Source organism: Cannabis sativa, chromosome 6 (assembly GCF_029168945.1).
Source record: "Cannabis sativa cultivar Pink pepper isolate KNU-18-1 chromosome 6, ASM2916894v1, whole genome shotgun sequence".
In the NCBI taxonomy this organism is placed as follows: domain Eukaryota; kingdom Viridiplantae; phylum Streptophyta; class Magnoliopsida; order Rosales; family Cannabaceae; genus Cannabis; species Cannabis sativa.
The window spans coordinates 61,263,651-61,290,031 of NC_083606.1; the positions used below are offsets into that span (position 1 = coordinate 61,263,651).

Here is a 26,381-nt window from a genome sequence, read left to right on the forward strand (position 1 = left end):
TGATAGGGGTGGAGAAAAGTTAAGAAAACTATGCAGTTCAACGATCTTTTATATCTAATGAACTCTGAATAGTATTCAACTTCACATAAACTCTATCACACTAAGAGAATCATGATCTTTACAACCTTTAGGGGTGGGTCATAATCTCTATATACTTAGGGGTGGAGGTTATCCACAAGTACCCTATATGTATATTCTTAGGGGTGGAGTCTATTCCACAATTCCCTATGTAACACATATTTTCTTTAAACATGGAAGTAATATAATGAGTTAGCTATTATCAATATAAATTCTTGATCTTGATTGTATGTTCCATTTCGATTTTACTGTTGTAAGTAAAAGTTTGATACCTATGAAAGTTCTCTGGAAAGGTTTCACACTACCTTAATTGAGTGGGAGAATTTTAAAGTTCTATACCCATCTTCATCAGGTTGATACTTGTGATAGATACTTAAGAACATTGATGAAAATCAAATCTAACCATTCACATGGATAGGAATAGCTTATCAGAATTATGAGAATAAGATAAAGAACTCTAGTTCAGTCCATTCAAATGACTTGAACCCAGAATTCTTAATCCTCATAAAATTGTATGGTATCTTAATTTTGATTACTTTATCTCTGGCATGTATTTTTCACTTCAAATACTAGTCTGCTATGTTGATGACTTAGTCTTAACTTAAAGTTTCAGACTAATACAAAAGTCATAACTAAGTAAGTCTCCAAACAATCAGAGGTTAAAAGTATTATTTAACCAGACATCTGCTATTGAGCGGGAGCTATCTGAGATGTAATCAAATAGGGAACATTAGAAGATATTCAAGAAAGATTTATGAAAGTGATCTATATGTTAGATATTAAGGAACTGTGTATTAGTTGTCCTTGTATCTCACCAACTCATTTCGAGATCTTTGAGATGGTGCTTACTTTGGGGGTGGAGGAATTATTCTATAATAATTCAAACTCTACCAGAGAAGAATTATAACTTTGTGTATTCGAAAATCCAAGAAAGTTATATCACTGAAGAAAAGTCTACACTGTATTATCTCAATTACATATTTTAAAATATGAGAGATATGTCTTTTGTTAATTCAGATGTACCCTTAAAATAGTAAAAATTTCAGTATCCCTTGATGAGTAAAGTATATAGTAAAGGATGTTTCATAAGTGTATTTATGAACTAGTTTCCAGAAGTATGGGTGGATTCAAATATACTACACTTGATCTGAAGATCAAGACATCAGATTGACCTTTTTGCACAGTTTGTTTTATGTTAGTGCAAGTGGGAGTTTGTTGGGTTTTATGCCCTAAATAAAACTCTTTACAATCTGATTAGTTAGCAATATAAGAAATTTGAAGTGATTGATGTTTGCATGAATTTTACATGCTAATGGTTTAATATGTTTGTTACATTTACACACAAAATCAGTTAAATCCAGATCATATGTTTATTCACAATTACAGTGTCGTCAACACAGTGGAATGTGATTGTGATCATATGAATCAAAAGTCTTTGTCCTTGTTTCATCAGTGTTATTGGATTTACACTAATGTGATAATCAGTGATGATGTGTACTTACACTTGGAGTAAGTGTTATGTTCTTTCCAGGACATTAGTAAAGTATACTAGTTTCGAATGTATGGAGTATACATTGGACTGGGCCGATATTGCAACTAAGTTAAGATATTACAAACTTACCGTTATATATATCTTTCCAAGTCAATATTAGTAGTTGATCTTAAGATTAAAAGAATCTAAATCCTGATATGCTTAGCCTCAACTCAGGAGTACTATTCATGTTCTTTAATTGATTAGTTAAGCCTACTTTTAGGTCAGGGTGATATGTATATTTTGGGAACATGATAGTATGATTGAGTGGGAGTGTTGAACATAAATATGGAATCTATAGCTTCTACTGGTGTATAGAAGTCAAGTGATGATTCCCTTCGAGCTTAGCAAATAGAAGTAAATGGATGAGCTCTTGTTTAATTGACTAATCATTAGATCACTAAACACCATTTACAGGTAGCTAAGTGTTTTAAGGGGCAAAATACATTGAGGGGTGAGAACGGTAAAGAAATCCCATCTCGATGTAGATCATCTATATAGAGGATCTTTAAATCACAATAAGATTATAACAATGGTTAAATGAGATAGCATATTGATATCGTGAAACATATAATATGCTCTATATAAGTCTGAGAGTGCAATTCTATGTTCTAAGAGTGGATTCAACGAAGAATTAATAAGTAGGAATTTACTTGGTAAATTTGGTTCACTTATTGGAAGCTCAGCATATAGATCCATGGTCCCCATACTAGTTGAGAACATTCTGCTTGTAAGACTCATTAATTGATTCGTGATTGATCAATTATAATTCTAAACTTAGACTATGTCTAATTTTATGAATTTTCACTAAGCATGGGTGAAATTTTAAAGAAAAGAGTTTCTAGGTTTATTTATTTATTAATGGACTTTATATGTATAGTTGATAATTAAATTAAATGACAATATTATTTAATAATCTATTTTAGTTATTAAATAATTAGTTTTGGCATTTAAAAGGTTAGAATTGGAAAATTGGCGTTTTTGAGAAAATAGAAATAAAATTTGATAAAACTGCAAAATCAAGTGGGGCCCACTAACACACCATGGCCGGCCACTTATTGTGGAATTTCAAATTAATATTTTCATTATTTTAATGCAAAATAATTCCTAACCTAAACCTAGTAGTTGCCTATAAATAGAAAATGATGGCTCAGTCAAAACACATGCTTTAACACATGCTTTCATAAGTTTTCTGACAAAAATTTCTCTCTTCAAAAAAACTGAGCCTTCCCTACTTTCTATACCTGGCCGAAATCCCTCTTCTCTTTTCTTCTTCATAAATTTCGAACCCTAGTGAAAGAGTAAGTGCCCACACACAGCAAGCAGTAACTCAATCATAGATTGGAAGACTGTGAAGGGTCAAACTTGAAGAAGAAGGACATTCAGGCTCATATCTTGATTATACTCTACTATAGAAAGGATACAAGGGTTAGTGATCTGAGCGGAAGGAGACATTAATTCCGCTGCATCAATGTAAGGTTTTCTTAACTTTATATGTGTTTAATTTATCGTTTTAGAAAGTTCATATTTAGGGTGTTTAAACAACATACTTGTGAGTAGATCTAAGATCTTGGTAAAATAAATATCCAACAGAATGGTCGATAAATCATTTCATGTCATTTTATATTTTCTCTTAAGAAATTAAATGACGAACTTGATTATATTCCCAAAATTCTATCCCAAAATGATATAAATCCTTAATCTTAAAATTCTCCTACTTGTATGGGCAAATCAACTTAGAGTTAAATTAGTAGTGGTGGTCCAAGAAAGAATTACTTATTATACAGTTACACTTTCACAAGTGTTTAATAACCATTTTCTTTCAATGGATTCAAACTGTATGAGTTTAGTATTCTGTGACCAGAATCCACTTGCACTATTCTAAGAACTCTTTGATGTAACTTAACTTAAGTCATCCAAAGATACCACTACATATTTTATAAATCTATGGCATTTGTATCTTGTTCATAGTGGTTTTGACAAGATCATTCTCTGCAAAGAGTTAATATGCCTATATCCACTGAAAGTATAATCATCTCATTTGCAGATGGATGTACATTTAGGGGTGGATATGAGTTTTTGTTGTATTCTTAAAACGATCACTCTAGATTTTACCTTATGCAAAAGAAATTTGAAATGTTTGAAAAATTTCATGAATTTCTAGCAATGGTGGAAAACCATTAAGGTAAGTGGTTAAAGATCTTGCGAACTGATAGGGGTGGAGAAAAAGTTAGTAGATATGCAGTTAAAAGATCATTAATTTGATTTTTGAATTATATCCAAATTTACCTCCCCAGAAATTCAATTTGCATATTGATAGTTAGTTACTAGTCGTTGCCTAAATCCTTCTATGGTAATATAATTTTAGAATGATTTAATGGCTGTACACTTAATGTAAATCATTACAAGATTCATGGATGACCTAATCGAAATCTTAAGAAAAGCTAGAACTGCTAACCCTGGTTTGCATGTTTGTTAGCTATTCTAAGTGATTAGGGGTGGATCATCCCATAGTCATTAGATAAGAAAGTGTTTGTTTAAACAAATACTACTTTTCTAAGAAAATGACTAAGTCTGAAAATAAAGTAGCAAATAAAGGAGATAATTTTTTTTTTTGATTCCAAAAGTGTTCTATCATCTTATTTGACATATGATGATCCCACTGCCTCTGTTGTCTTGACACAACCGAAGAGGTCAATACCATTTAGTTTTCTTAGACATAATTCACGGTACCTTGTCGTAGTTGGGGGGTTTCAAGGAACTCACTCTTCTTATGACTTGGAAGACACTAGTGATTAAAATCCATTGTGAGTTTAAACAAGTAATGGATTGTCAAGATAAGAAACTAAGAAGAAAAGCCAATAGAACTATGGTTTGATCCATTCACATGGAGTAACCTAAAGTTTTCTATTACAAGGACATAAAAGGAAATTTTCGTTAATAAGTCTATTCAATGGACTTAACAAAACTTCCTGTTCCTAGTATTATAGGTTTGAGTTTATCTAAACCTATGGCTTATGGTATACCTAGTAATTACTTACTCTAATGAAAGCAACTTACTTTAGTAAGATGCTGAAGCATTTTCTTTCCAATGGCAATCTATAGAAGCTTCACAACTTCTGAGCATAGATTTTATTTAAGGAAAACTCTCAACTATTCCAGAAAACATAAAGCCATGAAAGAATTTCTTAAATCAACAGTGAGAGGTCTCAGATATGCTTTAGTATGCCTTAGACCAGACACCTACTGTTGAGTGGGAGTAATGAGTAGGTATCAGATTAATCCAGGAGAAGAACATTGGAAGAAAATCAAGTAAATCTTAAGATTAAGAAGAGGAACTATATGTTAGTCGATAAGGGTGTGTTTAAAACTCTTAGACTACACTACATCAGATTTCAAGACTTGCCTTTGTGCTAGAAAGTCTGCTGATAAAATGGTGATTACCCTGGGGGTAGAGTAGTGATTTTGGAGAACTGTAAAAACCTATCTGAAGTCTTTTAGTCTATCAGAAAGAGACTGAATGTTAAAGTTACAGGAAAGGTACTTATTCAGTCTAAGGAAAGTTCTATACATTTGTGGAACCGTTCCAACTTGCCTTAACTACTAGTGTTACTTCCTGAATAACCAAGAAGTGGTTGCCAAAAGTATAGAATCAAGTATCCCAAGAGAGTAGACATATAGAGAGGAATTCCACATTATCAAGGATTTTGTGATTAAGGAAGAGTAATGGGGGAGAAGAGGTTGTGTTTAATTCAACCTGTCAGATCCTATTACGAGGAGTTTACTACTATTACACTTGATTTGTATATCAAGGTGTTGAGATTATTTGAAATGCACATTTTGTTTTATATTGGTGCAAGTGGGAGTTTGTTGGGTTTTATGCCCTAAATAAAACTCATTTCATATAATCAGATTTACTTATTAATAAAGATCAGAAATAACATTTTATGTTGCATGCTTCACATGATTTATTTCATGATTATATATATATGTTGGAAATTATTTTACCAGGATCTAAATTTACTAACAAGTATGTTTGATTAACATCCTAATATGAATTCTAAAACAATGAAAATAAACACATATAAAGTTTAGAAAACCTTACAGTGGGTGCAGCGGAATATTATGACTCCTTCCATTCAGATCTCTAACCCTTGATTCCTTTCTGTAGCAGAGCATAATCAAGATCTGAATCTGGATCTTCTTTTCTCCTTCTTTGATGCAGATTTTCCATAGTCTTACATACTATGATTGAGGTACCACTTGATGTGTGTGGGCACTACTCATAACTCAAGGAATTTCAAAAATACAGAGAGAAGAAAAGAGAGAAGGTGGCGTGTGGCCTTTTCTGAAAGAAACCAATGTTCAAAGTTATGTGTCTGTTGTATGTTTCCTGAAACCAACACTTTCTATTTATAGAAAACCCTCTAGGTTTAGGTTAGAATTGTATGGCATTAAAATAATGGAAACTACAAATGGTATTTCCTAGTGCATGTGGCCGGCCATACAAAGGGTATTGGGCCTCACTTTGCAACTTTCCCATTTTGTTATTTTCCATTCCCATTTTCTCAAAAATGCCAATTTTCCAATTTAACCTTTTAAATGCCAATTCTAATTATTTAATAACTTCAAAATAATTATTAAATAATATTGCCATTTAATATATTTATTAATTTAGACATATAAAGTCTCTTAATCAATAAATAAACCTAAAATCTCTTTTCTTTACAATTCCGCCCTTGCTTAGTGAAAATTCATAAAGTAGACATAGTCTAACTTTTAGAATTATAATTGATTAATCAAAATCAATTAACTGAGTCTTACAAGCAGTATGGTCTCAACTAGTATGGGGACCATGGGTCTATATAACCGAGCTTCCAATAAGTCGAACCGAATTTACCAACTAAATTCCCTAACTTATTAATTCCTCATTGAATCGACACTTAGAACTTGGAATTGCACTCTCAGTCATATAGAACGCTCTATATGTTCCATGATATAGACACGTCATTAGTTATCCATTGTTATAACCCTAATGTGATCAATGACCCTCTAATAGATGATCTACATTGAAAAGGCACTACTGTTACCGCTACACCTTCAATGTATTTTATCCTTAAAACACTTAGCTCCGTATAAATGATATTTCAGCAAAGTGAAATGAGATCTGCACCATTTATTTCTGTTTAGCCAAGCTCGAAGGATATCATCGTTTCACTTCTAAGTTCCTATAGAAGTTATAGATTCCATCTTTATGGTAGCGCTCCCACTCAATTATACTATCATGTTCCCAAAATGTACGTATCACCCTGACCCAAAAGTAGGCTTAACTAACAAATCAAAGAACATGAATAGCACTCTTGAGATCGAACCTACCCATATCAGGATTAAGGTCATTTGATCTAGAATCAACAGGTGATATTACATTGAATAGATATTACGGTAAGTTTTAATATATCTAATCAAAGTTCAATATCGGTCCCTTCCGATGTATACTCCATACATCCGATACTGGTAAACTTTGCCAATGTCCTGGAAAGGACATAACACTTTTCCAAGGTGTAAGAATACCTATCACTGATTATACCATGTCATTCTAAATCCAGTGTTCTGACAAATTAGGGAATAAACTTTTGAACATATAATTAAGATTATATTCCACTGTGCTGACAACACTATAATTTTTAACAAATTCATATGTTCTGAACTTAAAAAGAATTCATACATTATATATATAATCATGAAATAAATCATGTGAACCATGCAACATAAAATATTATTTCTGATCTTTATTAATAAGTAAATCTGATTATATGAAATGAGTTTTATTTAGGGCATAAAACCCAACAATATAATGTATGAATTCTATTTAAGTCCAGAACATATGAATTTGTTAATGATTATAGTGTTGTCAGCACAGTGGAATATAATCTTAATAATATGTTCGAAAGTTTATTCCCTGATTTGTAAGAACACTGGATTTAGACTGACATGGTATAATCAGCGATAGGTATTCTTACACCTTGGAAAAGTGTTATGTCCTTTCCAGGATATTGGCAAAGTTTACCAGTATCGGATGTATGGAGTATACATCAGAAGGGACCGATATTGAAATTTGATTAGATGTATTAGAATTTACCGTAATATCTATTCAATTCAATATCACCTGTTGATCCTAGATCAAATGATCTTAATCTTGATATGGTTAGTTTCAATCTTAAGAGTGTTATTCGTGTTCTTTGATTTGTTAGTTAAGCCTACTTTTGGGTCAGGGTGATACGTACATTTTGGGAACACGGTAGTGCAATTGAGTGGGAGCGCTAACATAAATATGGAATCTATAGCTTCTATCTGGCGAATAGAAAGTAAAGGATGATTTCCTTCGAGCTTAACCAAACAAAAATAAATGGTGGTGATCTCATTTCACTTAGCTGAAATATCATTTATACATGGTTAAGTGTTTTAAGAATAAAATACATTGTAGGGTGTTACGGTAATTTAATCCCTTTACAGTGTAAATCATCTATATAGAGGATCATTGATCACATTAGGATTATAACAATGGATAACTAATGATGTGTCTATATCGTGGAACATATAGAGCGTTCTATATGACTAAGAGTGCAATTCCAAGTTCTAAGAGTGGATTCAATAAGGAATTAATAAGTTAGGGAATTTACTTGGTAAATTCGGTTTGACTTATTGGAAGCTCGGCTATATAGACCCATGGTCCTGTTGGAATTTATTTTACCAGGATCTTAGATCTACTCACAAGTATGTTGATTAACACCCTAAATATGAACTTTCTAAAACGATAAAATAAACACGTATAAAGTTTAGGAAACTTTACATTGGGTGCAGCAGAATAATATGACTCCTTCCGTTCAGATATCTAGCCCTTGATTCCTTTCTGTAGCAGAGCATTATCAATATCTGAACCTGGATCTCTTTCTCTAATTCTTTAGTGCTGAAACTCCTTCTTGCTGAAAGTCTTTTTTCACGATCTTCCTCACTATGGTTGAGGTATCACTTGCTGTGTGTGGGCACTCCTCTTACACTAAGAATTTCGAAATTCAAGAGGGAAGAAAGAGAGAGGGAGTGGTCGGCCAGATAGGGAGAGAGAAGGCTCAGGTTTTTCTGAATCAGAAGTGTCAGAAGAAAAGTGTAATTTTCCTGAAGCCTTCACTATCTATTTATAGCATTCCACTAGGGTTAGGTTTGAATTATTTGGCATTAAAATAATGAAAATATCAGTTTAAATTGCCTACAAAAGTGGCCGGCCATGCTTAGTGGATTTGGGCCTCACTTTTTGCAATATTGCAGTTTTATCTTTTCTGCATCTGATTTTCTCAAAAACGCCAATTTTCAAATTCAACCATTTAAATGCCAATTCTAACTATTTAATAACTATAAATAATTATTAAATAATATTGTCATTTATCATATTTATTAATTGAACCATACAAAGTATCAAAATTAACAAATATGCCCCTAAAACTCTTTCTTTACAATTTCGCCCTTACTTAGTGAAAAAATTCACAAATAGGCATAGTCTAATTTGAGAATTATAATTGATTAATCAAAACCAATTACATGAGTCTTACAAGAAATATTATCTCAACTAGTGCGGGGACCATGGGTCTATATAACCGAGCTTCCAATAAGTAGATCAAGAATTTATTACTAAAATTCACTAACTTATTAATTCTTCGTTGAATCCACGCATAGAACTTAGAATTGCACTCTCAGTTATATAGAATGCTCTATATGTTCCACCATATAGGTGCATCATTAGTTATCCATTGTTATAATCCTAATGTGATCAATGATCCTCTATATGAATGATCTACACTGTAAAGGGATTAGATTACTGTAACTCCCTACTATGTATTTTATCTTTAAAACACTTGACCCCGTATAAATGATATTTCAGCTTATGTGAAATGAGTACTCCACCATTTATGTTCGTTTGGTCAAGCTCGAAGGAGATCATCCTTTGCTTACTATTCGCCAGATAGAAGCTATAGATTCCATGTTTATGATAGCGCTCCCACTCAATTGCACTACCGTGTTCCCAAAATGTACGTATCACCCTAACCTAAAAGTAGGCTTAACTAACAAATCAAAGAACACGAATAGCCTCTCGAGATTGAGCCTAATCATATCAGGATTAAGATCATTTGATCTAGGATCAACTAGGGGATATTGACTTGAATAGATATTACGGTAAGTTTAATAAATCTAAGTGAAAGTTCAATATCGGTCCCTTCCGATGCATACTCCATGCATCCAACCTGAGCTTTACTTTAACCAATGCTCTGGAAAGAACATAGCACTTCTCCAAATGCAAGTAAACTCTGTTGTAGATTATCATATCAGTAAAACCCTATGTCTGATAAATCTAGGAAACTTTATTCACATAGTCATGTTTACTTTCTAATGTGTTGACGACACAATAAACAGGATCAAGTATGTGAAAAGGGTTTCAGATGAATTTATACATTATGTACATATAATCATGAAATAAATCATGTGAACCATGCAACATTAAATGTTATTTTTGATCTATATTAATAAGTAAATCTGGTTATATTGAAATGAGTTTTATTTAGGGCATAAAACCCAACAGGTCCCCATACTAGTTGAGATCGTACTGCTTGTAAGACTCAGTTGATTGATTTTAATTAATCAATTATAATTCTAAAAGTTAGACTATGTCTACTTTATGAATTTTCACTAAGCAAGGGTAAAAACAGTAAATAGAGAGTTTAAGGGTATATTTATTAATTGGTAAAATTTGATTAGTTTTTATTAATAAATAAAATAAATGACAATATATTGTTTAATAATTAATTATAGTTATTAAATAATTAGATTTGACATTTATGTGGTTGAAAGAGAGAATTGGCAATTTTTGACACATTGGGAAACTAGGAATGAAAAAATAAGAAAGTTGCAAAAGTGAGAGGCTTGTTTCCAATTTTCTATGGCCGGCCACTTTGCTTCCCTTTTATCATTTTATTTTTTTATTTTTAAATGCCAAGTAATTAAACCTTAACCCTATATGGTATTCTATAAATAGAAGGTAAAGGCTTCAGGTTTCACACACACTTTACTGATTATTTTCTCAAACACTCTGAAGCCGCCACTCTCTCTCTCTCTCTTTTCCTCTCTTCTATTTCAAAACCCTTGAGTGAATGAGTAGTGCCCACACACATCAAGTGGTACCTCAATCATAGTATGTAAGACTATGGAAAATCAGCATCAAAGAAGGAGAGAAAGAGATCCAGGTTAGATCTTGGTGATGCTCTGTTATAGAAAGGAATCAAGGGCTAGAGATCTGAACGGAAGGAGTCATAATATTCCGCTGCACCCAATGTAAGGTTTTCTTAAACTCTTATGTGTTTATTTTCATTGTTTTAGAATTCATATTGTTGGGTTTTATGCCCTAAATAAAACTCCATTTCAATGTAATCTATTTTATTCAACATCAATAAAGAAACAGAAGTATTTTTCATTCATTTGTGTATGTTTTGGTTCACTTTATCAATTGCTTGTCTATTTGATTTATAAATTCATCTAAAACCCTTTTCACATACTTGATCCTGTTTATTGTGTTGTCAACACTTTGGAAAGTAAACATGACTATGTGAATAAAGTTTCCTAGATTTATCAGACACAGGGTTTTACTGATATGATAATCTACAACAAGAGTTTACTTGCATTTGGAGAAATGCTATGTTCTTTCGAGAACATTAGTTAAAGTAAAGCTCAGGTTGGATGCATGGAGTATGCATTGGAAGGGACCGATATTGAACTTTGATTTAGATTTATTAAACTTACCGTAAAATCTATTCAAGTCAATATCGCCTAGTTGATCCTAGATCAAATGATCTTAATCCTGTTATGATTAGGCTCAATCTTAAGAGGCTATTCGTGTTCTTTGATTTGTTAGTTAAGCCTACTTTTAGGTTAGGGTGATACGTACTTTTTGGGAACACGGTAGTGCAATTGAGTGGGAGCGCTAACATAAACATGGAATCTATAGCTTCTATCTGGCGAATAGTAAGCAAAGGATGATCTCCTTCGAGCTTGACCAAACAAACATAAATGGTGGAGTACTCATTTCACATAAGCTGAAATATCATTTATACGGGGTCAAGTGTTTTAAGGAATAAATACATTGTAGGGTGTAACGGTAATTTAATCTCTTTACAGTGTAGATCATTCATATAGAGGATCATTGATCAAATTAGGATTATAACAATGGATAACTAATGATGTGTCTATATGGTGGAACATATAGAGCATTCTATATACTGAGAGTGCAATTCTAAGTTCTATGTGTGGATTCAACGAAGAATTTAAAAGTCAGTGAATTTAGGTAATAAATTCTTGATCTGCTTATTGGAAGCTCGGTTATATAGACCCATGGTCCCCCCACTAGTTGAGATAATATTGCTTGTAAGACTCATATAATTGGTTTTGATTAATCAATTATAATCTCAAATTAGACTATGTCTATTTGTGAATTTTTCACTAAGTAAGGGCGAAATTGTAAAGAAAGAGTTTTAGGGACATATTTGTTAATTATGATACTTTGTATGGTTCAATTAATAAATATGATAAATGAAAATATTATTTTATAATTATTTATAGTTATTAAATAGTTAGAATTGGCATTTAAATGGTTGAATTAGAAAATTGGCGTTTTTGAGAAAATCAGATGCAAAAGTGATAAAACTGCAAAATTGCAATAAGTGAGGCCCAAATCCATACTGCCATGCCCGGCCACTTTTATAGGAATTATCCTCTGATATTTTCATTATTTTAATGCCAAATAATTCAAACCTAACCCTAGTGGAATGCTATAAATAGATAGTGAAGGCTTCAGGAAAATTACACTTTTCATTCAGAAAAAACCTGAGCCTCTCTCTCTACCTTGGCCGCCCACTCTCTCTCTCTCTCTCTCTCTCTCTCTCTCTCTTCTTCCTTAAGATTTCGAAACACTTAGTGATTAGAGTAGTGCCCACACACAGCAAGTGATACCTCAATCATAGTGAGGTAGATCGTGAAGAAAGACTTTCAGCAAGAAGGAGTTTCAGCACTAAAGAATCAGAGAAAGAGATCCAAGTTCAGACCTTAATAATACTCTGCGACAGAAAGGATACAAGGGTTAGAGATCTGAACGGAAGGAGTCATATTATTTCGCTGCACCCAATGTAAGGTTTACTAAACTTTATATGTGTTTATTTCATCGTTTTAGAAAGTTCATATTTAGGGTGTTAATCAACATACTTGTGAGTAGATCTAAGATCCTGGTAAAATAATTTCCAACACATATTAGGATGTTAATGAAACATACTTGGTAGTAAATCTAGATCCTGGTAAAATATTTCCAACACATGGTCCCATGGTTGATATGCTATCCAACTTAAAGCTTCTTTGATGCCTATTAATTCCACAATTTTAGGTTGAGCATGACCAATCTTCCCCTTAGTGAAAGCTTCTAACATATTACCATGATGATCTCGAGCTACGCAACCTACACCAAACTGACCCTCTTGATCAAACAAAGCCCCGTCAACATTAACTTTGATCTTATGTAACATAGGTGCATTCCAATGCTCAGAATGTCGCCCCCTTCATTCAAAGGAGACAAAGAAAGACCCTTTTTACCTTGAGCACATTTATACTAATCAAGTATGTTTTTCGCTGATGTAACAATATTTGATGTAGCCCAACTCTTTTGTTGCCAAACAAAATCATTCCGTGCACGCCAAATAGCCCAACTCACCACAGCTGCTTCTTCCATCTCACAAACACGCCCCCTGCTGAATAACAGCAACAACCAGCTGCTAAACGTTGCAGACTCGCCCTAACATCCACCAAGCTGCGATTCCAGGCAGCTGTGGCAAACTCACACTCCACCAAAGCGTGATACACAGTTTCTGCAGCAACATTGCACAGAGGACAAACAACATTAACAGGGACATGACGTTTTTGAAGCTGAAAATACGTTGGAAGGACACCCGATGTAGCTCTCCATAAGAAGTTACTGACCTTTGAAAGTCTTCCAAAAACCTGTATTGCCATCCACACTCCAAGCTCCTTTTATTTCATGCAAGAACTTATAGGCACTTTTGACTGAATACTGGCCACAAGTCTCAACTTCCAACTCCATCCATCTCTAACAGCCGAGTCACTAAGCTGAATGCTAAAAATCAGATCTTGGTCACGAGCCATAAAGAGATCTCTTACCATATCTTCATCCCAGGCCCGAGTATCCATCTGAAATAGGCAACTAATAGTTTATTAACAAGGGCAGGGTGCCTTGTTTAACCAGAGCCATTAGTGTTATGAGGGAGCCAATGGTCATCAAGAATTGAGACATTCACCCCATTAGCAATAGTTCTTCGAGCTCCCAAGTATATTAGGTTTTTGGCTTTCATGATGCTTCGCCAAATAAAGCTTGGGTTATCTCCCAACTCAGTTGAGAATAAACTACCATGCGCATAGTACTTTGCCTTGTAAATCCTACTGACCAACAAACTGTCATTCACCATGTAAAGACCGCTTAGTTTAATTTGGAAATTAGCAGTTAATCATGATTAATTATGAAAATTATTTATAGCTATTTAAATAATTTATTATGCTGTTATTATTGAATTCAGAGATGCATTTTTATGTCATGTAGTAGTTTGCATAATTTTGCATTCCTGTGCCCGGTATTTTGGAACTCGGTGTTTGGCTCAGTAGAAATCACAACTTAGTATGTTAGTAGTTTGGGGCGGTTTATTTAGACTTTGGGAATGTCGGGAATGGCCGGGAATTTAGAATTTCCCAAAAATACCCCTTTAGTGTTATTTATGTGGTTTTAGTGTGGAGGGACAAAATGGTCTTTTTGCCCCATTAGTATTTTATCTTTTAGTGATTTTTATTAATTGAAAAATATATGTTAAATGTTTATTATTTGGCTGAAATGAAGTTAATATATGTTATGTGGCTTGTTATTTCATTTTACAAAAAAATTACAACTTAGAAAATAGAAAGAAAATTCAAAAACACTCTCTTTTTCCTCTCAACCTCTCTCTCTTGTTCGGCCTCTTTGGAGCAGCAAGAACCTGGATTTTTCCCTTGATTTTCAAGCCTTTTCTCTTCCAATCTAAGTATTCTTCAAGCTTTGGTAAGGTCCCTAACCTCTTTCTCTTGTATTTTATGAAAAAAATGATGAAAATAGTATGATGCATGCATGATTTTTGAGGTTGTTGCTGCTGTGTTTTTGTTGTTGATTTTTGAGGTTTAAAGTTTGTTTACTTTAGTTAATTTGAGATGTTGTGAAGCATGATAGTTAGGTTGAGCAAGTTATGATTTTTCTATGCTAAAATTATGGTTTTCTAAGAGAGTTGGTTATAATCTGTTAATTGCTTGCTGTAGATGTTTGTTATTGTTTTCAGAGGTTTAATTATGCATGATTAAGTGGATTTAAGCTAGTTTGATTGCATGTTAGCTAGGTTTACTCAAGTTTGAGTTTAGAACTCAAAGCTTGAGCTTTAATGGTGATTTTTGCTATTATGCTTTCTGGGTGGTTTTGAAGCTTTAGAAATGTTCTAGGGGATATATAGAACAGGTCTGGAAGGTTTCATTTGATTTGGAGTTGATTTGAGCAAGATATGGATTTTTGTGTTTGCTGCCTGCGAGGAACTGGAATTCCGGTTGTGCATCCGGAATTCCGGATGGGGTTCTGAATTTTCCCAGAACCGGAATTCCGGTTGGGGAAAATTCTGAAACCCTAAATTTCCTCGATTCTATGTTTTAGGGGGTATTGCCATGCTTTTTATCAATAGGGAAACTTTTAGTTCCTAGTTTAAGTCCCTGGGAAGTGATTTAGCGTGTCACTCATAGTGTTGTGATTTTTATGGTTTAGGAGCACATGTCCGTAGCGCGGTTAAGTTCCGGTCGGGTTGGCCGCACACACAGAATTCGAAATCCAGGTAAGATTAGTATAACAGTATGAATATGTAGATTACATGTTTAGCGTGCATGTAGGAAGCCTGTTAGATTACATTAGTTATGTATATTGGCTTCGAGCCATCCAACCATATCCCGTCGGTACAGGCTGGAGTATGACCAGCAGCCGGAGTATGACCGGTTCGACCGATCAGGCTGACACTTAGGTTGGTGGTTCTGTACTATTGACGTATCCCATCGGTACAGGCTGGAGTATGACCAGCAGCCAGAGTATGACCGGTTCGACCGATCAGGAGGATACTGTAACACGTCGGTACAGGCTGGAGTATGACCAGCAGCTGGAGTATGACCGGTTCGACCGATCAGGCTGTTACTTGTCAATAGTACCGTCCCTATGAACGTTCAGAACTCAGTACCGTGTTGGACACGGCAAGAGTGGGACTCAGTATCGTGTTGGACACGGCAGTTAGGGTTATGATCAGGGGTATGGGCGTCTGATCATGACCGGGTTTTATGTATGAATATTATTATGCTTTTCTTACTGAGTCTGTCGACTCACAGTTCTACGTTTATGTGTAGGTAAAGGCAAGGTTAAAGCTGATGGACCGTGAGCGAGCTTATGAAGGTTGTACATGTCGGGGCGGTTAGGCCTGGAGCGTACGATCCTCGGGACAACAAGGCTGATTTTTTGTAACTAGTCGCTAGGCGACAATTATTTTGTATGAACAGTAAACTTTTGTAAATGATTTTATAATCGGGATCCCGAGTCTTTTGTAATATTACTTTATAAGTTTAATTAAAAAGCAAAAATTTTAATTAATCACGTTTTCCATAAACCTCGTTGATTAGCAACGAGCTGCACAACATGTTTAAAAATCACGTAATACGCCTATGTTAGTTAGGGTGTTACAATTTGGTATCAGAGCCGCCAGGTTGTCTTCCGAAGATCGTCACAACATGTACAATCATCATCAGCAGTTAGCTCGTTTCACGGTTCAGTAAGCCTTTATTGCTTTAGTAGTTTAATTATTTATTTATGAAAAAGAAAAGCCTGATAGGAAGCATGTTAGTGGCCTGATAGTAGAATAGGCGCATGTTTCGTTTTTAATTTCCAAATTAAGCAGCATTGGTAAGCTCTCCTTGAATACGACCTGATATGCCAACTCTTGGTTTCGCAGACGGTTCTAACTAGATGGACGCCAGGCGGACTACCAGGAGTCAAGGCAACTCAGTGGGGTCGAATCAAGGTCAAGGAGCTCAGTTTCCCCCGCCAGTTAGGGACCGAGGTAGAGGTCCCCGAGGCAGGGCTCGTGGTCGGGGTGATGAGAACCCGCCACGGGCGCCTGTGCTCCCCCGGCCGATCGGGGAGCCCAGACTGGGAGGTCTCGGTTTCTTTGAGATGCAAGCCCGGATTGAAGAGTAAGACCTCGAGATTCGTAGGTTGAGACGACGGGGTGCTCCTGCAGGTTCGGTGCCGTAGTTCCGGTGGCACACCTTCTTGCCGCCTGTGCCGAGATAGTGGTGGCGGCCAATAGATTGGAACCTTTGTATGAACGGTTCCGGAAGCAAGCACCTCCGGTTTTTCTAGGAGGTCCAGACGTAATGAAGGCCGAGCAGTGGCTGACGGTGATCACCAAGATTCTGAACTTCATGGGTGTCACCGGTAATGATAGAGTGGTGTGTGCCACTTTCCAGTTCCAGGAGGACGCTCTGGTCTGGTGGGACATGGTGTCTCAGATTTACGATGTCACCACCATGACCTGGGAAAGGTTTCAGGAACTCTTCAACGCCAAGTACTATAATGAGGCGGTCAGAAGCGCCAAGAGGAAAGAGTTCGCTCACCTGACCCAGCGTGAGAATATGAGTGTCACCGAGTATACTACTCAGTTTGACCGGTTGGCGAGGTTAGCCTCGGGTATTGTGCCGACCGATTTCAGCAAGAAAGAGAAGTACCTGGATGGGTTGAATGCGAAGATCAAACATGATTTGATGATCACCACGGACGACAACACCACCTATGCTCAGATGGTGGAGAAGGCACTACGAGCTGAGGGCGCAGTTGGGTGTATGTCGGAGTCAGCTAGTACTCCGGTGAGTGGCGGGGCTCCTACCCCTCCTGCATCAGGCTTTAGCAGGGGGAGTAGTGGTTCGGCCATTGATCAGAGGAAGAGAGCACCCACTGCATCCGGTGGCTCGAGTCAGAACAAGAGGTTCCGGGGGAACCAGAATAGAGGTAGTCGTTCCGGTGGTACTGAGACCCGATTCTCCTATCCCGAGTGCCCTAGCTGCAAAAGGCACCATCGGGGTGAGTGCAAAGGTCGGGGATGCTTTCACTGTGGCATGCCCGGACACTTCAAGAGGGACTGTCCCCAACTCCGATCAGAGGCACCGATAGCTCCAGCGATACCCACTCCAGCCAGGGTGTTCGCTATCACTCAGGCTGATGCAGATGCCAGCCCATCAGTTGTGACAGGTCAGCTTTCTGTTAATAACTCGCTTTACTCAGTGCTGTTTGATTCTGGGGCTACACATTCTTATGTGGCAGCCAGAGTCTTTAGTAAATTGAATAGACCGTACGATAGATATGAATCAGGGTTTGGAACCCTTTTACCTGACGGAGAGTTAGTTATCTCCAACAGGTGGATTAGGTCTATGCCGATCAGGATAGATGGTAGAGAGTTAAGTGCTGACTTGATAGAGATGAGTTTAGTAGAGTTTGATATTATTTTAGGAATGGATTTCCTATCTAAATATTCGGCGAGCATTGATTGCAAAAGGAAGATGGTGATCTTCCAACCGGAAAGTGAAGAACCATTTGTGTTTGTTGGTTCAGTTCAGGGATCTCGGATCCCGATGATTTCGGCCATGTCAGCTAGAGAATTGTTACACGGCGAATGCTTAGGGTTTCTGGCCGTGGTGGTGGACACCACTCGGCCAGATACCATTCGGCCAGAGGACATCAAGGTGGTTCGGGAATTTTTGGATGTTTTTCCCGAAGAACTTCCAGGGTTACCACCTCAGCGGGAGATTGACTTCGTGATAGATTTGGCACCAGGGGTAGAACCGGTTTCCAAAGCCCCGTATAGAATGGCTCCAGTTGAACTTAAGGAATTAAAGATTCAGCTCCAAGGGCTGCTTGACATAGGGTTTATTCGGCCCAGTGTGTCACCCTGGGGAGCCCCGGTTTTATTCGTCAGGAAGAAGGATGGATCTATGAGAATGTGCATCGACTACACAGAATTGAACAAGCTGACGGTGAAGAATAAATATCCATTACCTAGGATCGATGATTTGTTCGATCAACTTCAGGGGAAGACGGTCTTTTCTAAGATTGATCTCCGTTCGGGTTATCATTAGTTGAGAATCCGAGAGGAGGACATTCCGAAGACGGCTTTCCGCACTAGGTATGGACATTACAAATTTCTGGTTATGTCGTTCGGACTAACCAATGCTCCTGCAGCATTCATGGACTTGATGAATAGAGTATTCAAGGATTTCCTCGATATCTGTGTGATTGTGTTTATCGACGACATCCTCGTGTACTCTCAATCAGAAGAGGAGCATGAATTACATCTTCAAATGGTACTGCAACGGCTTCGAGAACATAAGCTTTATGCCAAGTTCAAGAAATGTGAGTTCTGGCTATCTCAGGTGTCCTTCCTAGGGCACATTGTGAGCAAAGATGGGATCAAGGTGGATCCCGGGAAGATCGAATCCGTCAGGGATTGGCCGAGACCGAAGACAGTGACAGAGATCAGAAGCTTCTTGGGTTTAGCTGGGTACTACCGTAGGTTCGTGGAAGGGTTCTCTAAAATTTCAATGCCCCTAACCGAGCTTACAAAGAAGAATCAGCGATTTATATGGTCAGACAAGTGCGAAGCTAGTTTTTAGGAGCTAAAGCAGAGGTTGATTACCGCTCCAGTGCTAGCTTTGCCTTCAGACAATGAAAAGTTTGTAGTTTATTGTGATGCATCCAGACAGGGTTTGGGGTGTGTGTTGATGCAAGCCGATCGAGTAATCGCTTATGCCTCCCGACAGTTAAAGGATTATGAACAGCGATACCTGACTCATGACCTAGAGTTGGCCGCGGTGGTTTTCGCATTGAAGATTTGGCGGCATTACCTTTACGGAGAAAAGTGTGAAATTTATACCGACCATAAAAGTCTCAAATATTTCTTTACTCAGAAAGATTTGAATATGAGACAAAGGCGTTGGTTGGAATTAGTGAAAAGATTACGACTGTGAGATCCTCTATCACCCTGGGAAGGCCAATGTAGTGGCCGATGCCCTGAGCAGATAGGGTCCCGGGCAAGTAGCTAGTATGGTTCAGATCTCACCTCAGCTAGCAGAGGATATGGTTAGATCCAGCATTGAGTTTGTGGTAGGTCAGCTTCACAACTTAACGCTGCAATCTGATCTGTTAGAAAGAATAAAAGTCGCTCAGATGACGGATCCAGAATTAGTGAAGATGAGAGATGAGGTGTTGGCTGGTCAAGCCAAGGACTTTTCAGTGTCAGACAGCGGGATGCTTCTATATAAAGCTAGGGTTTGTGTTCCGAATAGTGTGGAACTCATGAATGAGATCTTTGAGGAGGCTCATTCTACCCCGTATTCTCTGCATCCCGGCACCACTAAGATGTACCAAGATTTGAAACCGTACTTCTGGTGGTGCGGTATGAAGAAGAATTTGGTAGAATTCATATCGAGATGCCTCACTTGTCATCAGATTAAGGCTGAACATCAAAGACCAGCAGGGTTGTTGCAGCCTCTAACCCTACCTGAATGGAAATGGGAAGATATCACGATGGATTTTGTGGTCGGGTTACCTAGGACCACGGGTTTATTTGATTCCATCTGGGTAGTGGTGGATCGATTTACAAAATCTGCTCATTTTCTGCCGGTTAGAACAACATTTACAGTGGATCAGTTGGCAGAGTTATATGTCAGAGAGATAGTAAGACTTCACGGAGTACCGAAGTCTATAGTTTCGGATAGGGATCCGAAGTTCACCTCCAAATTTTGGCAAAGTTTGCAACGAGCAATGGGTACAAAGCTGAAATTTAGTACAACATTCCATCCTCAGACAGATGGTCAGTCCGAAAGGACAATTCAGATATTGGAGGACATGTTGAGAGCTTGTGTTATGGACTTTGAAGGCTCATGGAATAAATATCTACCGTTAATAGAATTTTCTTACAACAACAGTTACCAGAGTACGATAGGGATGACTCCCTATGAACTGTTATACGGTAGGAAGTGTAGATCTCCCATTCACTGGGATGAGACAGGGGAGAGGAAATACCTAGGTCCAGAGTCAGTGCAACGGACCAATGAGGCAATAGAGAAGATAAAAGCTAGAATGCTTGCCTCACAGAGCAGACAGAAGAGTTATGCAGATCCGAAACGCAGAGATGTTGAGTTCCAAGTAGGGGACCATGTGTTTTTACGGGTATCTCCGATGAAGGGGATCAAACGTTTCGGGAAAAGAGGCAAGTTATGCCCTAGATTTACAGGACCTTTCGAGATTCTCGAGAAGATAGGTCAAGTGGCATACCGGTTAGCTTTGCCTCCAGCTTTATCAGCAGTTCACAACGTATTCCATGTCTCGATGTTGAGAAAATACGTTTCAGATCCCTCTCATATACTCAGTTATGAGAGCCTAGAACTGCAGCCAGACATGACTTACGAAGAACAGCCAGTGCAGATCCTGGATAGAAAGGATAAAGTCCTTCGGAATAAGACCATAGCATTGGTCAAGGTTCTCTGGAGAAACAGCAAAAGGTGGAGGAAGCCACCTGGGAGCTAGAGTCAAATATGAGAGCTCAATATCCAGAGTTATTCAGGTTAGATTTCGGGGACGAAATCCTTTTAAGGGGGGAATAGTTGTAAAGACCGCTTAGTTTAATTTGGAAATTAGCAGTTAATCATGATTAATTATGAAAATTATTTATAGCTATTTAAATAATTTATTATGCTGTTATTATTGAATTCAGAGATGCATTTTTATGTCATGTAGTAGTTTGCATAATTTTGCATTCCGGTGCCCGGTATTTTGAAACTCGGTGTTTGGCTCAGTAGAAATCACAACTTAGTATGTTAGTAGTTTGGGACGGTTTATTTAGACTTTGGGAATGTCGGGAATGGCCGGGAATTTAGAATTTCCCAAAAATACCCCTTTAGTGTTATTTATGTGGTTTTAGTGTGGAGGGGCAAAATGGTCTTTTCGCCCCATTAGTATTTTGTCTTTTAGTGATTTTTATTAATTGAAAAATATATGTTAAATGTTTATTATTTGGCTGAAATGAAGTTAATATATGTTATGTGGCTTGTTATTTCATTTTACAAAAAAATTACAACTTAGAAAATAGAAAGAAAATTCAAAAACACTCTCTTTTTCCTCTCAACCTCTCTCTCTTGTTCAGCCTCTTTGGAGCAGCAAGAACCTGGATTTTTCCCTTGATTTTCAAGCCTTTTCTCTTCCAATCTAAGTATTCTTCAAGCTTTGGTAAGGTCCCTAACCTCTTTCTCTTGTATTTTATGAAAAAAATGATGAAAATAGTATGATGCATGCATGATTTTTGAGGTTGTTGCTGCTGTGTTTTTGTTGTTGATTTCTGAGGTTTAAAGTTTGTTTATTTTAGTTAATTTGAGATGTTGTGAAGCATGATAGTTAGGTTGAGCAAGTTATGATTTTTCTATGCTAAAATTATGGTTTTCTAAGAGAGTTGGTTATAATCTGTTAATTGCTTGCTGTAGATGTTTGTTATGGTTTTCAGAGGTTTAATTATGCATGATTAAGTGGATTTAAGCTAGTTTGATTGCATGTTAGCTAGGTTTACTCAAGTTTGAGTTTAGAACTCAAAGCTTGAGCTTTAATGGTGATTTTTGCTATTGTGCTTTCTGGGTGGTTTTGAAGCTTTAGAAATGTTTTAGGGGATATATAGAACAGGTCTGGAAGGTTTTATTTGATTTGGAGTTGATTTGAGCAAGATATGGATTTTTGTGTTTGCTACCTGCGAGGAACCGGAATTCCGGTTGTGCATCCGGAATTCCGGATGGGGTTCTGAATTTTCCCAGAACCGGAATTCCGGTTGGGCAGCCGGTCTACCGGTTGGGGAAAATTCTGAAACCCTAGATTTCCTCGATTCTATGTTTTAGGGGGTATTGCCATGCTTTTTATCGATAGAGAAACTTTTAGTTCCTAGTTTAAGTCCTCGGGAAGTGATTTAGCGTGTCACTCATAGTGTTGTGATTTTTATGGTTTAGGAGCCTGTAATCCGCCGCGCAGTTAAGTTCCAGTCAGGTTGACCGGCAGTTAGGGTTATGATCAGGGGTATGGGCATCTGATCATGACCGGGTTTTATGTATGAATATTATTATGCTTTTCTTACTGAGTCTGTCGACTCACAGTTCTACGTTTATGTGTAGGTAAAGGCAAGGCTAAAGCTGATGGACCGTGAGCGAGCTTATGAAGGTTGTACATGTCGGGGCGGTTAGGCCTGGAGCGTACGATCCTCGGGACAGCAAGGCTGATTTTTTGTAACTAGTCGCTAGGCGACAATTATTTTTTATGAACAGTAAACTTTTGTAAATGATTTTATAATCGGGATCCCGAGTCTTTTGTAATATTATTTTATAAGTTTAATTAAAAAGCAAAAATTTTAATTAATCACGTTTTCCATAAACCTCGTTGATTAGCAACGAGTTGCACAGCATGTTTAAAAATCACGTAATACGCCTATGTTAGTTAGGGTGTTACACACCAACAGTCGCCTGAATTACTTCCCTAGAAGAGCCAAATTAAAGTCTCTCAAACATCTAAAACCTAATCCCCATGCATGCTTATGACGGAACAACCTATCCCAACTCATCCAGTTTATACCCTTCCAACTATTAGAATCTGAATGCCACCAAAACTTAGCCATAAGTCTTTCTAACTCCTTACAAGTTTTCGAAGGCAAAAGAAAAAAATTCATGGCATAATTTGGCAAGGCTTGAGCTACAAAGTTCAACAATACCTCCTTCCCCGTACAAGACAATATACAACCCTCCCAACCTTGTATCCTCTTACGAAGCTTGTCCTTAAGAAACCCGAGAATAGTATTCTTATTCCTTCCAACCGAACATGGAAGGCCCAGATAGTACCCATTTTCATCAACTTCATAAATTTCCAACGAAGCACAAATAGCATCCCGTAGAGCACAATTTGTATTGTTGCTAAAAAACACGAAGGACTTAGCAAAATTATTCTTTGACCCGAAGCCACCTCAGAAGTGTGCAACAAATCCTTTACATTGTGCGCTTCTTCCTCAATAGCCTTACAATATATATATATAACTTTCATCCGCAAAAAGCATATGAGAAATGATTGGCGCACCTAGAGCAATCTTATAACCAGTGAGCAAACCACTTTGCTCATAACTTCGCAGCAAACTAGAAAAGCTTTTAGCACATAAAATAAAAAGGTAAGGCAATAACGGATCACCTTGACGCAAATCCCGTTGAGTAGCAATAGGTCCCAACTCCTTCCCTCCATGTAAGATAGTATATGAGACCGAACAAATACATTGCACATAACCAAGTTTATCCATCGCCCATCAAAAGCCCATCCTGTGCATCATAGCACGGAGATAACCTCACTCAAGTTTATCATAGGCTTTGTTGACGTGAAGCTTGAGAGCCAAATAACCATCCCTACCTCTTCGTTTTCTTTTCAAATGATGCATAATCTCATAAGCATTCATCATATTATCTGAAATTAAATGACCTTGTAAGAACGCACTTTGAGTGTCGAATATGATAGTTGGCATAACATTCTTAAGTCTATTAGCCACCACATTGGACACAATCTTATATAACACATTGCATAAAGCAATGGGTGTCAAATCCCCCATATCCATAGGAAGCTTCTTTTTAGGGATTAAAACCAAAATAGTTTTATTCAGATTTGAAGGAAATAACCCATGGTGAAAAAACTGACTTACCATATGGATAATATCACCTTTAACAATTGCCCAACTCTTCTGAAAAAATCCCAAGGTCATTCCATCGGGGCTTGGAGATTTGTCCAGATGCATTTGAAACAACGCTTTGCGAACTTCCTCCTCTAAAACTGGCAGCAACAACTCAGCATTTTGCTCAAAAGAAACACAGTTTTTGCAGCTAGTAACCTCTCTCCAATCGGTTTGAGAAGAAGAAAAAAGGTTATTGAAATAATTAACCATAAGCAGATCTAGGCCACTATTCCAATCCACCCAAACACCATATTGACCCTTAAGCTTTGTAACAAAATTATTCCGTCTTCTATTAGTAGCTTAAGCATGAAAAAACTTTCTATTATTGTCCCCTTCTTGCAACCATAATTGCTTCGATCTTGATGCCAAAATACCTCCCGTTGAATATAAGCTTCAGATAAGTTCTTATTTGCTTGTTTATAATTTGCAACTTAGACATCATCTCGACCCAACTTCCATCTTTGTACCTCATCTTGACACTTTTTAATTCTATCTTTGAAGTTGCCCGTGAACTCCATTGCCCACACACGTAACTGTCGTCCACAAAAACTCACTTTATTCGTAACCTCATCATTCCCACAAAGCTCCCAGCTGTCCTTAATAACTTGAAAGCAAAGAGGCCCCCTTAACTACGCATTCTCAAACCAAAACCGTTTAGCAAAATGGTAGCTAGCAGTAGGAACCAGCTCCATAAGAATCGAGTCATGATTCGAAGTAGATATTTCAAGGTTGTGAAGTTTAGCATATGAGAACATATTCAACCAAGCTAGATTAGCTAACCCCCTATCCAATCAAACTTTAAAGTGTTCTCTATGTTCGATGGTGGTTTTTGGAGTCAAGACGAGACAAGGGAGGCTCGTGGGTAGAACTTGGGTGTTCGACGATGATTTTTGGAAGGTTATTGGAAGTTGCCGTTTCAATTGAGGGAAGAGAGCGAGAGAGAAAAGAGGGAGAGAGTGACTAGAGGGTGCATACTCAAAATAAAAAGAGTATTTTTTGGCTTTAATAAAAGGTTGACATATTCTAACAATGTTCATACACTTAAGTTGGGTGTATCAATTAAGCACAAAAGAATTTTGAATATTGTTATGGAAATGGCTCTCTCTAGATCCTTCAGGAGGTATGTTCCCCCGTCTTCCTTTGGTACCCGAAATGGGTTTCTGGTCTGCCCACATGAGTTGTGTGGTGGTGTTGGGCATCGATCCCTCTTTCTTGTTTGTCAACCTTTCTTTTCCTTCATTAATTGGAGCATTTATTGCTCTGACGATGATTATGCTCCAAATCTCCTCCCAGATGCGTTTTTCAACTCCATTAATTGCTTCTTGCCCTTTCGAAATCCCCTAAAGTCGTCTTATCTGGCCTCTAATTTATTTCTCCTCTCTAATGACTCTGACGATCAAATCTCTAATCAGCTTCCAAATCCTTTGATTTCCCTAAATATGGCGGCCAGGAGCTGGATTTGTGATGATGAAGCTTGGGAGATTGAAATCGTGATGATGGCTAGTATATCCCCATTGCAGGCTACGGTCAGAAACTTCCCGAGAACTGCCTCTCGCAAGCTGGTATTTTTTCTATTTAAAGTAAGATTTAGGTTCTTTTTTTGCATATCTGTTCATTCTCTGCTCTTCTGTCTTAGTTATCTGGTTGTTTGTGTGTGTGTGACTATGGAAGATCTAAACTTTAACTCTCTTCAACCTCTCACTTTAACTACTGATGAACACTTAGTCTATACTCTTGATGATCTCCCTTCAGAAACCCCTAATGAAATCACTCTCCTCCTTAAACTT

The 26,381-nt window shown here is 37.2% G+C and overlaps 2 protein-coding genes across 2 annotated transcripts; both read right to left on the reverse strand.

Moving 5' to 3' along the window:
- Positions 1–23,358: 23,358 nt before the first annotated feature.
- On the reverse strand, positions 23,359–24,171 carry LOC115695359 (uncharacterized). The gene is made up of 2 exons (XM_030622429.1): positions 23,903–24,171; positions 23,359–23,797 (listed from the first exon to the last, which is right to left on the reverse strand). Exons 1-2 carry the CDS (start codon positions 24,169–24,171, stop codon positions 23,359–23,361), a joined length of 708 nt encoding a protein of 235 aa, XP_030478289.1.
- Positions 24,172–24,216: 45 nt separating this feature from the next.
- Positions 24,217–24,804, reverse strand: LOC115695360 (uncharacterized). Its single transcript, XM_030622430.1, has one exon. It carries the CDS (start codon positions 24,802–24,804, stop codon positions 24,217–24,219), a length of 588 nt encoding a protein of 195 aa, XP_030478290.1.
- Between the last annotated feature and the right edge of the window lie 1,577 nt (positions 24,805–26,381).

Bases quoted from the DNA above. Each gene is read 5' to 3' on its own strand.
- LOC115695360 (XM_030622430.1), bottom strand. From the start codon at position 24,804: ATGGTTAATTATTTCAATAACCTTTTTTCTTCTTCTCAAACCGATTGG.
- LOC115695359 (XM_030622429.1), bottom strand. From the start codon at position 24,171: ATGGATAAACTTGGTTATGTGCAATGTATTTGTTCGGTCTCATATACT. The intron at 23,798-23,902 runs GTAAGGCTATTG...CGTGTTTTTTAG, and splicing joins GAAAGTTATATATATATATT to CAACAATACAAATTGTGCTC.